We start from the raw sequence: 15,443 nt of genomic DNA on the forward strand, positions 1-15,443 counted from the left end.
GGTGGATGAGACTTTTTCTTCAACCTTTGTAATCCCATGTATTCAATTAAAATTATAATTGAACACAGACAAAAATATTATTATAATTCTAGATCATGATCCAAGAAAAAGAAAAGGAGTGTAGTCTGTACTGTTTGGGACATTTACAGTAAATCACTAAATCTGACTAAGAGGAGGATGTCATGAGGTTTGTGTGTTGGACAGAAACATGAACTGAATTCTTGTAAAGCTTCCATGAACCGGTTACAAGTACATTTTGTGTTCAGTCTCATGCGAAACTTTTCTCCACAAAGATCCTGTAATGTCGAGAACATAAAGTAACCCTAAATCAAGTGAAGACTTCACAATTCATCTAAATTTTTTAGAGGGTAAAAAACTTTTTTTTCCCTATCCACTGAAGTCAAATAAAGAAATACTTTGTGTAAAAGACTGAATAGACTTTCTGCAGGATATCTGTTGTGCAGTGACAGTGGAGACTGCCACCAAGCATCCTTGAAATGCACTGACAGCGGACACAAAGAGCAGCCAGACTCAAACATATACATTTTTTTTAATTCATTTTCAACATTAAAAATACAAATCAAACATACCGGGAGCAACAAATAAACTGCTACATTCCTGAAACCTATCGAGCACTTCAGCTTTACACTAAGATGGATCTCTGACCTATCGTGCACAAACAAACATCAAAATAATCTATCCAATCTTTACTATACCCAGTGCGCGTGGTCTAATAATAAGAAAAAAAATTACACGCTAAATTGAATTCTTTAAGGCTGAATGCAACCAACAACAGAACGAGTAACAACAAAAACATGAACATTAACCAGCAGGAAGGAGATGTTAGGACTTCTTTCAGAGGAGATTATAAAGAGACGGCAGTGCAGCCAGATCATGGCACTTGATCTTTTAAGCACAAATTTAAGTTAGCAGAGCTCCCTCTGATCTGCAGTTGCACTGTGAAGACGGCGCTGGGACAGAGAGGTGGTGGAAGTAGTGGTTTGAAACCTGCAAACTTCCAAAGTTTAGGTGCTTCCGGTTTATGACCCCAGATGTTTGAGTCCTGGGTGGCTCGGACTAACACTGGCTAAACCTGAAAACTGCTCGGGTGACAGGATGCAGACGGATGAACAACGGGGAGTTAAGAGACAAACGGGATGTGGCGATGAAAGGCACTTTTCTGAAGGCTTCATGGATTAAAGCAAGAGATTGGAGCTTGAATAGCTGAAAGGAAAAAGCCCCTCAGAGACTTAAATACCAAAGGATGGTGGTCAGTGTGTGTTAAAGCACTGCTTTAAGGGTCTACACATGGGCAGGAGATGTTGGTCCAGGGAAAAGTTTGGGATAAAATAATGAAAATGTTTTTAAAATGATTATTCGATAATAATATAACAACAATATTTAAACAAATTCATCAGCCAATTCTTTCACCCCAGTTTAACACCCTTAAAACAACTACAGGCTATGCACCGAATATTTGATTCGATCTTGTTTTGGTTACACATTTGTTTTTAATTTGGGGAAAACTGGTGAGTCAACAGCATCTGTAGCTCAGCAACAACAACAACAAAAAGAAGAAGAAGAAAAAGAAAAGACGAGACTTAAAACACGAGAGGTAAACGTCAGATTTTGATGTCAGCTCCTCTTAAATGGTAAATGGTCTGTATTTGTATAGCGCTTTACTTGGTCCTAAGGACCCCAAAAAAGAACGAGAAGGAGCTTTTAAAGTACACACACCTATCACACAGAGTGAAAACCAGCTTAGAAAATCCTGACATATGTCAGCAGATCAGTGCCAGATAGCAGGAGAGCAGGTACTGAAGCATCACTTTCCCCTCCCTCCAGTGTGGCAGCTGTACATTCATTCCTCACCTACTGAAACAAGCCTATGTTTTATTTTGAAAGGCAGACTGGGGAAAGTGAAATGTTTGGGGCAGGTTGGTTCAAATACAACAGAAATATTAGGTATACCTGCTGAGATGGGTTTAACATGAACACTGAAGATGCAGACACATTTTATATTTAGGTCTTCCTTTAAATAGAGAACACTGCAGCACAACTGGTAAAAGATGGCCTTGAGATTGGAGCAGTAACGGATGCAGAGTTCTTTAGCACCCCTGATAGTCACACAGAGGTATTGCATGTTAAACAATGTTCCTAATTCGCTCTCGTCCTCCCTGAATTGCGCAGATTAGAGCCTTAATTTAGGGTCAAGCTTTTGAAGTCGTAAATGAGCCCTTGTTTACTCCTAACTCTATGAATCCAGGCGGGCTTTGCACATCAAAAAAAGACTAAAACTGAACCACAAGTAGTTGTGAGGCTGTGCTGATTTACAGGCAGACGCTGCCCTCTAACGGATGAACAAGGAAAGCACAACAGTTGAAGACAGAAAAGCAAGAGGACTTAATTACATGTTCCTTCAGAGTGAAGGTCAGAGCTGAGGAATGTTTTTCACGTCTCAGGATGAAAACCATTTCTGAGGTCCAGTGAACAGTGAATCACACCAGAGGTGGAAAAGCTGCACAGCCCGTGGCACTAATAGTGTGTGTGTGTGTGTGTGTGTGTGTGTGTGTGTGTGTGTGTGTATTAACGGGCAGCTCAGGAGGTTTCTGTTTCTTTTTCTATCTGTGAAGATGGCAGGTGTGTGAACTTCTGTAGGCGTTTGTGGATGTGTGAAACAACTGGGAACAGAAGACTGACATTTAGTCAAATCCCTGCCAGTCACTCTGCTCAGAGTCGTACTCGAGCTCCGGACCGATGCAGCGAACGCCTTCCAGCAGCATGGGGGTACCATGGTGACGATCTGGACAAGAGGCAGAGAGACAAAAAGAAATCGTTACTCTAATCAGCGCGATTCTTACATTACAATATGAACTGTAATGAGAGATTAATCAAGGCTGTCGACTGCTAAGGGCATGCTGGGAAATAACCTGCTTCACTAGCCTGAATTTACTGTAAGAGGCATTTAATGAAACTAAATAATCTAAATGTTAATTTAAAACAAAATAAATACAGATTCTGATCCTGCACATATTCAAGACTCTTGTAGCTTTCTTTACAAACCTAAATGTGATAAGTCAATAGTTATGTGGGAAATTTACATTTGAAAAAAGTAAAAAGACCTTTGATCATGTAGTACTATATGGCCCAGTGTTCAGGCATGAAACTGGTCTGCACATAAAAACTACAAATTTTAAATATGAACTTTAAGGCTTTTAGACGTGGAGGCGGCTCTTTGTGATTGAGCATAAGAGTCGATATCCGGCCACTAGATGGCTGCAGAGTCTAAAATCTGCAGAGAAACAAGTCCGAATTTCTGGACGTTCTAGTACCAGGAAGCCTTGTGCTGTTAGTTTAGAGTGGATGGCGTTATGAGAGTGGCTGTCCCAGCACGAAGCCTGAATGACCTAAAAGTAACAAATTTTATTTCTCGCTCAAATTAAAGAAACATTGGATATCTATAACTTTTTCTTTCTGATATCTCTTCCTGTTTAATCTCCCTTCCCACTATTGCCAAGTGCTCCCTCATACAGGACTGTGTGATTGCTGGGGTTTCCTCTCTAATACTGTAGTGTCTGTACCTTAAAATATAAAGTGCCTTGAAGTGATTGTCACTGTGAATTGGTGCTGTTTAAATAAAGCAGAACTGAATCGAATGTGGTCCATGAACTAAATCAATTTGAAACCCTTCAGCTAGACACAACCACTGAAAGTCAGGCACTGGAAATGTCTGACAGGAGTCAGTTATTTGGAGCTACATTACAATCTGACAATAACCTTTGATGGCATGTTCTGGTGCAATAACAATAAAACATCGTCAGCCTATTCCAGCCACACCTTTGCACATTATGAACAGTTGTAGAGCATTTAGAAGTGGAAACATGACCTGTGAGCACTTGGCTTTAAAAAGCTCAGGCATCGGTCTCAAACTCATGTATATAATCCACGATGTGCACACGGTGTGAGAGACACAGACCGAGCGGCTCCTTTAAGAGAGGCAGCCCCCTTTTTCACCCCCCTCCTCCTTCTCCCCTGAGGCATCTACTCTACTTCTCCACAGTCCCTCCCCCCACCCTGCAGCAGCAGGCGCATGCTTTTTTTCGTGACTGCAGGATACACATGCAGCAACGCATTGGTGGTTCAGTGGTAGAATTCTCGCCTGCCACGCGGGAGGCCCGGGTTCGATTCCCGGCCAATGCAATTGCTTTAATTTTTTTTCCCCCCAGCCCTAATACTGCCAAAATTACTGCCAGAAGTCTGTCGTAGACTTTAAAATACACAGCTGAATGTACAGTTACAAAGCTTAAAATTTTCACAAGTAACACATCCCCTTCCCCTCTGGACACACGATATATGTCCATGAAATAACTAAACTACTCATCCAGGCCATCATAGTCTAAGGACCTTGGAAAGAAAAGCGTCTGGACTTCTTTAAGTTGCTTGAAGACGTTTCACCTCTCATCCGAGAAGCTTCTTCAGTTCAAAGGGTCAAATGGTGGAGAGTCCCAGATCAAACTACTCCCACACGTTTGCGAGCTTGTCTGCAGCCACTCCTATTGTTATCTTACCTACTTGCAACATGTGAAACTCACTAATCTGCTTTCTAACAGTACATGTTTTGATCGTCACCGGTGAGTGGCTAAAGACTTAAAGCACTTTGACATCAGGTGATTCTTTTTACCATACTGTTTTGGATACACCGTTTTTTTAAGGTATTAAGAAATAACGTATATGGGCTCCAACAAACGACCACCTTAAGAATAGATGAACATAAAAATAACTAGCAGTTCAAGCTTTCATCAAATTAGATTAAAATATTGGGAATGTCTATTACAGTTTCCCTACAAGATAAAATCACTTTTTACATTTTAATAACTAACTAAAAACTACCATTAGGACGCTTCCTATCAGCCTCACTGGATATATAATAATTAACTATACATCGGATAACAACCATGTGTATTTATACAAGACTAAAGGCTCAGCCTGCAGCTGAGTTGTATTATACTCCGTCACTGATCTGATGTGAGCGGTACAGCTGACGTAGAGTTTAATCCATTGATCTGGTTTTCATCCAGGACTCAGTTACACACAAACATCTGAACAGATGTTCAGGCCACATTATGAGGATAAAAATAAACACTAAACAACACAGCCATCATTCATCCTCAACTACGCACGCACGCACGCACGCACGCACGCACGCACGCACGCACGCACGCACGCACGCACGCACGCACGCACGCACACACACACACACACACCACGTTCTGCTATATTTACACAGACACAGATGGAAAAACACACTGCGCACCCCCTTTAACTAATTCTTTAACTAATTCTCCATCTGCTGAGAGAAACGCCACAGACTAATTCAGTCTCACTGACATGGATTGAAGAGGAGGATGCAAATTTATTATTACAGCCTCCGCGCAGCAGGACAGAGCAGAACAAAAGATTTATGGATTACAAGAGCCATATTGTTTCTGTCGTATCCCTCACCACAGAAAAGGGGACTTTTTAAAATGATTTTTCGGTTAGTATTTCTGAACATTTTTGTTTTTATTATTTTAAAAAATTTGACCACAAAAAAATTTAGCCTTTCTTTTTTAGTGGTTCATTGTGACTTACTTTGGTTGTTGTTTTAAAAGTTATTCAGACCCAAAAATTCAAAGTAACCAGCAGGTGGCAGCAGCACACCAGAAACAAGCGACCTTTGGGATTATCTGTTAGTTCTCCCTTTAAAACCAAAGAAGAAATGACTGATCATTTATAAATTAAAAAGTAAAATATAATGAAAATACACTCACAGGACACTTTATTAGGTACACCTTACTAGAACCGCGTTGGCCCTCTTTTTACCTTCAACATTGCTTTAATTCTTCATGATTCAACAAAGTGCCGGAAACATTCCTCCGAGATTTTGGTCCATGTTGACATGACAGCGTCACACAGCTGCCGCACATCCATGATGTGAATCTCCTGTTCCACCACATCCCAAAGGTCATGTCTACATGGATAAAAGCATCGAGCTGCTGCAATGTGACTCGCTGAGTAGGCGCTTTCATTGATGCGTCCTTGAACAGGTGTACTCAATGAAGCGGTCAGTGAGGGCAAATTCTGATGTTATGTAGTTTGATCATTTAACTTTATAGGTCATTTAACAGTCTGGGAGAACTACCAATTATATATTAATTATCAAATAAATCATTTATCAATAAGTTAATCAGGTATTTATGTATTTTACCTCATGTAAGAAGACATGGAGGAACAAACAAACAAAAAAAAAACACTTTTAAGAACCACTTCAGATTTTAGAAAACCTGTGGAAAATGTATGATTTGTTTCCACAAGTTTATGAAATTTTATTAATCAAATTAAGTGATAAAAACTAAACCAAATGGCTCCTGGTCAGTTTGTCCTCTACACTTAATGAGGTAAATCGTCTTTGGCCTTCCTTCGAGGTTTCATGAGCCTTAGCAACTAATCTATGGAAGCCTTCCAGTCATTTCAGTTTAATAAGTTCCCAAATGATTAATGGTTTTATAATAGAAAGTCTCACGGGCATAGGTAGTCGTATGGTAATGACTGAAAAATCAATCAACTACACAATGCCTCAGCTATAAAAAAAAGAAAAAGGTCTTTTATAGGATACAATGTGGTGTATTTGTAACTATTTATACAGAAGAAGCAGACAAGATTATATTATCACATATATGTTGTTAAACACAACCTTACCCATGACTCTGGCGTGAACTTTAACTCTGACGCAGACGTCGTCGTTGGTCTCGCTCAGCAGCCTCACCTCCTCACACAGAACTCCCTCGTGCTGGGTTATGTACTCGCACGTTATCTTCAGACCTCCTGGAGAGACATGCAGGACAAAAAAAATAGCAACAAAGACAGAAAAGAGAGTAAGTTTCCTCTTTATTGGCACATTTTACTAACGCACGCACATCTCTACTTTATCGTCTCTGCGTGAGATGTTTTTCATAAGGATAATTCGAGTGTCAGACAATCCAGAACAAAATGTCAACAGGATGGAAAAAAAACAAACACAACTGACTGATAAGCACATGAATATATACACACACACACGCGCACACACACAAGACAAACATAGTAGCACACCTGTTAACATAATCAGGCTGAGAGTAATATAAAGGGTGTGACGATAAACTGAAAGTAAAGGTCAGTAACCTGCTTCAATTACAGGCATGCAGTCGGCATGACTCCCAGAAACCTCTGACCCATTTCAGCTGTTTTATTGGCCAGGAGAAGCTCACGTTCATGCTAGCAGTTAAAAAATGTCTTTTTTTAGCCCACACAGGTGGCAGATGTTTAGGGTTTACCGACTATTGCGGCATGACGGGCGGCAGGAACACAGAGAAACACAGGAAAGCGTCTGAAAGTCAGATCTGTTCCTATGATTTTTTTTTTTTTTTTTCAAAGAAGGATCTCTGTGCTGACATGAGCTGAACTGTCTGCTGCTGTAATCCTCAGCCATCTGGAACTCTGCAGCCTGTGACTGTGCTGCCGAGTTACTTACTTTTTAGCTTAGCTATGCTTTCGAAAAATATGACTGCCACTATCCTTCAACACAGTCCGAACTCTCTGAGGCAGCTTTCTTGTAATGTCTTCAAGTTGGAATAGTTCTTGAGGGTTCTTGAAGGACAGTCAAAGCCCTTTTTTGGATGTTTCTGCCTTTTATTATGTTCTCTGTCAACACACTGCGTCAATAATGTTGAGTTACGATGAATTATAATCTGTTTTTTAATGCTGTTGCCAATCAGTCGATTTCCAGTTGGAACTGCACAGTGGATCATTTTGCAGATCAACATTAGCCGAGGTGGAGGTGGCAGAAAGCAGATGTAAGATTTTCACTGGGAGTGACAAGAATGGACAAGATTAGAAATGAGTGCATCAGAGGGATGGCTCAGGCAGTTTGGTGGCAAAGTTAGAGAGACAAGACTGAGATGTTTGCATATGTGCAGAGCAGAGACAGAGGATATATCGGACAAAGGGTGTTGAAGATGGAGCAGGCAGGCAGGAAGAAAGGAAGACAACAGTTGAGGTTCCTGGATGTAGTGAAGGACATGCAGAGGGTTGGTGTTGACAAGGTGAGGTGGAGGAAGATGATCCACTGTGGCAATTCCCTAAAAGGAATCGGCCGAAGAAGAAGAAGAAGCATGGTGTTACTAGCAATTTAATGTCTATGACAACAAAGAGTATAAAACCTCAGCATTGGTGCCCTGGATGGTTTACCTGTCTTGTGATCATTCACTGGAGATAGGTGAGATAGTTGGTCAGTGAAAACGTGTTACAGAATATGAAATGTCTCATTTTCCCTACATTTTGATATCAGGTCATCTTCGAGCCATGATTCCTCAAAGCAGTTTTCTAATATGATCATAGTCTGAGGTGTTCAGTTGGGAACTTTTTTTTTTTTTATGAGATTTTGATATAAAATGACCCAAATGTATTGTAAACACCGTACCAATGACCTTTATACCACAAAAGGTCTGCCTGACTCACAGTTTAAACAGGAAACTAATGACTGTAAACTGCAAATGCAGCTTGTTTTACATATACTGACTGGGAAAGAACAGGGCTTCGTGTCACTGAAAGTGAGGGCTGAAGGATGGCAGCTGATTAGTTTAACAAAATAACTATCAACATGTACCAGCTTATCTCACAGCTTTAGATAAGCATTTAATTGAGTTTTTAGCCTGTATTTCACCTCTCAGGCAACATACATGTGAGCTGTTAGTGGAAGACATTTCCTCCATTTAATTGAGATTATTGCAACTGTAGTAACTGCTCTGCTCCCAAATTACAGAACGTATGATAACTCATCTAATCTACAAACATTTCTTCTGTAGCCAAGCCTCTGTTTTTATTGCAACACATTTTGTAGTTAGAATAATGATAAAGGTACAACTAACGTCAATAGCAGCCTGCATGCAGATCATTCTAGTAACGCTACTCTGTGTTGTTATTATGGTTTTTTCTTCTTAGCATCTGCTTATTAAACGCCGGTAAGTCTGACAATATTACAGAGTCTGGTCACTGACTAAAGCCGGATTTATGCTCCTGCTTTTGTCTCTGTTAGCTCTCAGAGAGAGGGATCATGGGAGTTCAGCCAATGCAGAGGCTACAGAGGTACACTCGCCTGCAGTCCTCCAAAAACAGACAACACAATGTAAACCTTGTGCGATGTACTCTGGAGAGGCTACAAAGCTTTGTATAGCAGCGCACAGGCTAACAGGGCATCATACGACTCCTAAAGGGATCAGCCAAACAAAGAAAAAGAAGATGATATTATGGTTTTAAAAGCAATAGGAGTATAAAACCACAGCATTGGTACTAACATATTAGACTTTAGGCCAGCCTGTTGTGCAGTCCTTATGCTATATTCACTAATCTGTTACTACTGATTTGGTTTTATTACCTAAAGCGAATCTAAAATAATCACATCTGACATAAAGACTGCACTACATGAAAAATGATTTTCCCATTTTTGACTTTTTCAGTAATCATTAAGCTAACATGTTACATAAGACTGATCATGATGGACAAATCCCAAACCAGTGACCTAGTTTAGCTCAAAGTCATCAGTCAAAAGATGCGACACAGACAGGCATTGATCATTTGAACGTAATTACAAATTTACATTATTATTACTTTTCACAATTTTAATGGAAAACTGTTTTTTGTTTTTCCATCGCTCGTGACCTCACCCTCTTGTGCCGGTGTGATATCAGTGATCCGGAGGTGTGGACCGGGTAGCGGCGCTGGACACACATTTTTACCCAGAGCTGGGATCTCAGGCAGGGTGAACACTATTTCATACCGGTGCTGTGTCTTCAAGAAGCCGACCTGTAGAGAGGGAGAAGAGGTTTTAAACAAGAGTCCAGCACAGATTTAGAGATGAAGGCAAATCATTTTGTTTTCTTTCTCCTTCCTTTATTCAGCCACATCAAAGGGAAAGAAAGGTTAGCTGAGCAGAGACGGTCTATATAGAGAAGAAAGTGGTTGAGCCGTGCTCTCACATTTCATAGTGTAAGCCTATTACGGGTACATAAAAATGATTTATTTTATGGATACATATAAGCGCTCCACTACCGGGCTGAGTTTTCCTTGAGAGAGTCCTCTAATTGAAATGATTATCTGTGGCTTCAGTGATTGTAATCCCATCACCTCTGCCAGATTTTCATTGTAGCCTGATGGGGAAAGAAAACCAAATTACCCTCTGAATTTCACTCAACTCCAAAATCATTTTAGTGATGCTAATCGCGCGTGTGTGAAGCCTTCAGCACTTATTCTTCTACTCAAGTATGAAAGCCATCAGCTCCAGCACCCAAACAACTTTAGCACCCAATGATGGTAGACATTTAGCATAGCCAGGATCAAGTGCAAGAATTGCAACAAAAGAAAATTAACACATTTGTTTGATTTCAGTACTTTTGAAACAAAAAAAGGCAAACAGAGAATAATTTTATGTTTTCAAACGTGAGAAATTTAGGCTTTTCCAAGTTCTAATACAAACAAGTTCCACATATAAACAACGCACATAGCATTCAGCAACGTGTAATTGCCTGAAACTTGCTTTCCTTCCAGTGGCCAGGGGAGACTTTTCTAACTAAAGTCTATGGGAAAATTATTCTCTTCTAAAGTGATTTATGATCTTAGTAAAAACACTCCAATGACGACCTTATGCTCTTTCAAAGTTGAGCTAATTTCAAATCTTAGGTAAAACAGTATAATACTCATTTTTGCAAATGAAGGTCCAATTTGGTGTAAAATAGACAATAATCCTATACATATAGCATTAGTTCACAACAATAGTCATCTCAAGGTGCTTTATACTGCAGCATAAAGAGGTTAAAATATTACACAACATTCTTTTTTATGCAAGTCACTACAGCATGAGCATACAGTATCACTCGGTTTCTAAGTCAGATCCAATAGTGACTCATTACATATAATTTAACTCTATAAACCAGAGAGTGTAGATCCATCTTCTTCATATATTTATTCTTAGGTTTTATTATATTAAAATACGAATGTATTTATGATTTAGACAGCTGCTCAGGTACCCAACAGTTGATTCTGTTCATCTGGACGCAGCATTTTCAGTGAGCAAAACGTTTCGGCACTCATCCAAGTGGCCTCTTCAGACTGTAGTGACTTGCTTAAAAAAAGGATGTTGTGTAATATTTTAACCTCTTTCAGACTGAAGAAGTTGCTGAAGAAATTATTAGCCCTGGCTTTGGTGATTGTAATCCCATCACCTCTGCCAGATTTTCATTGTAGCCTGATGGGGAAAGAAAACCAAACTACAGGGAGTGCAGAATTATTAGGCAAATGAGTATTTTGTCCACATCATCCTCTTCATGCATGTTGTCTTACTCCAAGCTGTATAGGCTCGAAAGCCTACTACCAATTAAGCATATTAGGTGATGTGCATCTCTGTAATGAGAAGGGGCGTGGTCTAATGACATCAACACCCTATATCAGGTGTGCATAATTATTAGGCAACGTCCTTTCCTTTGGCAAAATGGGTCAAAAGAAGGACTTGACAGGCTCAGAAAAGTCAAAAATAGTGAGATATCTTGCAGAGGGATGCAGCAGTCTCAAAATTGCAAAGCTTCTGAAGCGTGATCATCGACCAATCAAGCGTTTCATTCAAAATAGTCAACAGGGTCGCAAGAAGCGTGTGAAAAAACCAAGGCGCAAAATAACTGCCCATGAACTGAGAAAAGTCAAGCGTGCAGCTGCCAAGATGCCACTTGCCACCAGTTTGGCCATATTTCAGAGCTGCAACATCACTGGAGTGCCCAAAAGCACAAGGTGAGCAGGTCAGCCACTAATCAGAAGGTCGGTGGTTCGATCCCAGGCTGCATCCTGGCTGCATGCCAAATATCCTTGGGCAAGATACTAACCCCGTGTTTGCCTACTGGTGGTGGTCAGAGGGCCCGGTGGCGCCTGTGTCCGGCAGCCTCGCCTCTGTCAGTGCGCCCCAGGGCAGCTGTGGCTACAATGTAGCTTGCTATTGCCAGTGTGTGAATGTGTGTGTGAATGGGTGGATGACTGAATGTAGTGTAAAGCGCTTTGGGGTCCTATGGACTAGAAAAGCGCTATACAAATGCAGGCCATTTACCATTTACCATTTACTCAGAGACATGGCCAAGGTAAGAAAGGCTGAAAGACGACCACCACTGAACAAGACACACAAGCTGAAACATCAAGACTGGGCCAAAAAATATCTCAAGACTGGTTTTTCTAAGGTTTTATGGACTGATGAAATGAGAGTGAGTCTTGATGGGCCAGATGGATGGGCCCGTGGCTGGATTGGTAAAGGGCAGAGAGCTCCAGTCCGACTCAGACGCCAGCAAGGTGGAGGTGGAGTACTGGTTTGGGCTGGTATCATCAAAGATGAGCTTGTGGGGCCTTTTCGGGTTGAGGATGGAGTCAAGCTCAACTCCCAGTCCTACTGCCAGTTTCTGGAAGACACCTTCTTCAAGCAGTGGTACAGGAAGAAGTCTGCATCCTTCAAGAAAAACATGATTTTCATGCAGGACAATGCTCCATCACACGCGTCCAAGTACTCCACAGCGTGGCTGGCAAGAAAGGGTATAAAAGAAGAAAAACTAATGACATGGCCACCTTGTTCACCTGATCTGAACCCCATTGAGAACCTGTGGTCCATCATCAAATGTGAGATTTACAAGGAGGGAAAACAGTACACCTCTCTGAACAGTGTCTGGGAGGCTGTGGTTGCTGCTGCACGCAATGTTGATGGTGAACAGATCAAAACACTGACAGAATCCATGGATGGCAGGCTTTTGAGTGTCCTTGCAAAGAAAGGTGGCTATATTGGTCGCTGATTTGTTTTTGTTTTGTTTTTGAATGTCAGAAATGTATATTTGTGAATGTGGAGATGTTATATTGGTTTCACTGGTAAAAATAAATCATTGAAATGGGTATATATTTGTTTTTTGTTAAGTTGCCTAATAATTATGCACAGTAATAGTCACCTGCACACACAGATATCCCCCTAAAATAGCTAAAACTAAAAACAAACTAAAAACTACTTCCAGAAACATTCAGCTTTGATATTAATGAGTTTTTTGGGTTCATTGAGAACATGGTTGTTGTTCAATAATAAAATTATTCCTCAAAAATACAACTTGCCTAATAATTCTGCACTCCCTGTACCTTCTGAATTACCTCATCCAAGTGACTTCTTCAGATGGAAGAAGTCACTTGGATGAGAAAATGTGTCTCCCACTAAAAACACTACGTCCAGATCAACAGACTCCCCTTTTGGGGATTTATTTAACTGGATGATTGAGCATGCATCAAGAAGCTGCTCAGATAGTTTAGGAAGTTTAAGAAATTTGAAATTTTGTCAAACGTTTTCATTCTCTGACAGTTTGTGCACTTAGCATGAGGCCACAATCACCATCATCAAATGCACTGATGGGAGTGGAAAGTTCTGCAAAAAATCTACTAACCACTGTGACCAGATTTCTACAAAGAGCAGCACAACTCAGCAGGTCAAAATCAAGCGGAACCAATGTGGGAGTGAGTACTGTACTCGCCAAATTGTTACAGGGTAAGCACAGGTTTTACACCTTAGGCCTAGATTATACTTTGCAGGATATGAATACAGTGAGCTGGAGACCCGACGGTGGAGTAGTCTTTTCTGTTATACACGTTTGATTTATGCTATATTGGGCCTCTCTTCCTCCCACCACATTCCACATTAGGTTCAGTTCAGTCTGCCATTCTGATAACCCTCTGCAATAAATTAACACCCAGTGACAACTATCACAACCACAAAAGCTGTAAAATGAGACATGCATTTTTTCAGTGATAAATTCAGTGTTATTTGCAATAACTAGCCTACCGCTCTCCTCATGTTTGTGTGAATCATTTGAATACCCTTCTCCCAAAATTGTTGTGCACTGAAAGGGAAACCTCCACCCAGTTTAGTTTGAAAAATATTCATTGTGCCTCTTTATAAAATCTGAGCAGCAGATCTTCAACACCAAAAGAACATTTTGCACTGATGCTGCCCACAAATCTGGTCCATAGCAACCAACTGAAAACATAAAACTTGGTAAAAGATCTGTAGAGTCAGTCAATTATCCTGCATTTTATGCTCAAACCTGAGATAAAGAGTATTATAGTTGGCATAGTAAGTGCAAGACAAAGCTGCAAAAAGTTAGTGTGGGATGATATAGTAGTAGAGATATAGAAGTAGCAGCCTCATATTAAGCAAAGAGAAAAATTCATGAGGGGGAGTTATCACAGCAAGTGGTGAAGAAAGCTGTGCAGAGGAGACGAGATATACAGATACATCGAGAGTGAGAGAGAGAGAATGAGACAGCAGGGCCATGCAGGCAAGGAGAGATAAGCGTAAAGACCCTCCAGCTAAAGCTGCAAACGGCATTTTCAGCCCCACGCGACCCCTGGTTAAAGCAACGGGCAGAGCAGAGGCTCCAAACAGCGCTACAGAGACAAGAGGGAATGCTGAAGGAGTGCTGCAGAGAAGAACAATCGTTCTGTGAGTGTAGTCCCACGCACGTCCACACACTGTGAAATTCAAATTTCAGGCTCCACATTAAAACAACAAAATAAAGAGTTTAGGCAGGAAAAAGCCCAACCAAACAGTTGGAAGTGAAAAACTCAGCGTGAACCATTTCAGTTCATAAGAAAAAGAAAGCATTCCTGTTTTTGGTATTACAATATATCATGTGTAACACTGGAAGCGTTCACCCAAAAACAATGGTCCGATTCAGCTGGCTGACAAATACCACACATTTCAAGAACTCGTCACCCCACTTCACCAAGACAGTTCAGTCAGTACTTATGAACACACAACACTGACTGCTGACTACATGTAGAAGCAGGGAACGCTTACTTGGAAGACATCACTTGTGAGAACAAAAAAAAATTCTCCGTAGACCGAGTGAGCCACTGACTTGCAAAGATTGAGCTGTAAGCTATTTGTCTGGTTACATTTGCTTTATAGCTGCTGGCAATACTTACATAACACATAAGAAATTAATTTTTGCTGGACTTCAAAGGGCAACTCCATAGAGTCAGCTTCATTTATTCAGAGTGCCGACATGCAGCTTAAGCAGATTATACTAGGAGCACTCAATAACTCAATCAGTTACCAGAGTAACCAAGGTTACTGAACAACATATAAGTTTACACTGCTATGTAACCATTTCAGTCAGTGCTCTCACTATACAGGGAGTGCAGAATTATTAGGCAAATGAGTATTTTGTCCACATCATCCTCTTCATGCATGTTGTCTTACTCAAAGCTGTATAGGCTCGAAAGCCTACTACCAATTAAGCATATTAGGTGATGTGCATCTCTGTAATGAGAAGGGGTGTGGTCTAATGACATCAACACCCTATATC

At 40.6% G+C, this 15,443-nt stretch overlaps 1 protein-coding gene and 1 non-coding gene across 3 annotated transcripts in view; one reads left to right on the forward strand and one right to left on the reverse strand.

The window, feature by feature from the left end:
- Positions 1–531: 531 nt before the first annotated feature.
- Positions 532–15,443, reverse strand: part of adisspb (adipose secreted signaling protein b) — a 56,366-nt gene continuing 41,454 nt past the window's right edge. For both annotated transcript variants that reach the window (XM_085451019.1, XM_085451018.1), the window contains exons 4-6: positions 9,741–9,879; positions 6,739–6,864; positions 532–2,803 (exon numbers count right to left, since the gene is read on the reverse strand). In XM_085451019.1, coding sequence (XP_085307145.1) covers positions 2,703–2,803; positions 6,739–6,864; positions 9,741–9,879 — 366 coding nt within the window. In that variant the 3' untranslated portion in view covers positions 532–2,702. The remainder of the gene's footprint in view (positions 2,804–6,738; positions 6,865–9,740; positions 9,880–15,443) is intronic.
- trnag-gcc (transfer RNA glycine (anticodon GCC)) lies at positions 4,130–4,200 on the forward strand. The gene has a single exon. It is a non-coding gene; the product is annotated as a tRNA-Gly (tRNA).

Source organism: Copadichromis virginalis, linkage group LG3 (genome assembly GCF_057382275.1).
Source record: "Copadichromis virginalis isolate Kocher_CV1m ecotype Utaka linkage group LG3, C_Virginalis_male_GT1.1, whole genome shotgun sequence".
Lineage (NCBI taxonomy): Eukaryota > Metazoa > Chordata > Actinopteri > Cichliformes > Cichlidae > Copadichromis > Copadichromis virginalis.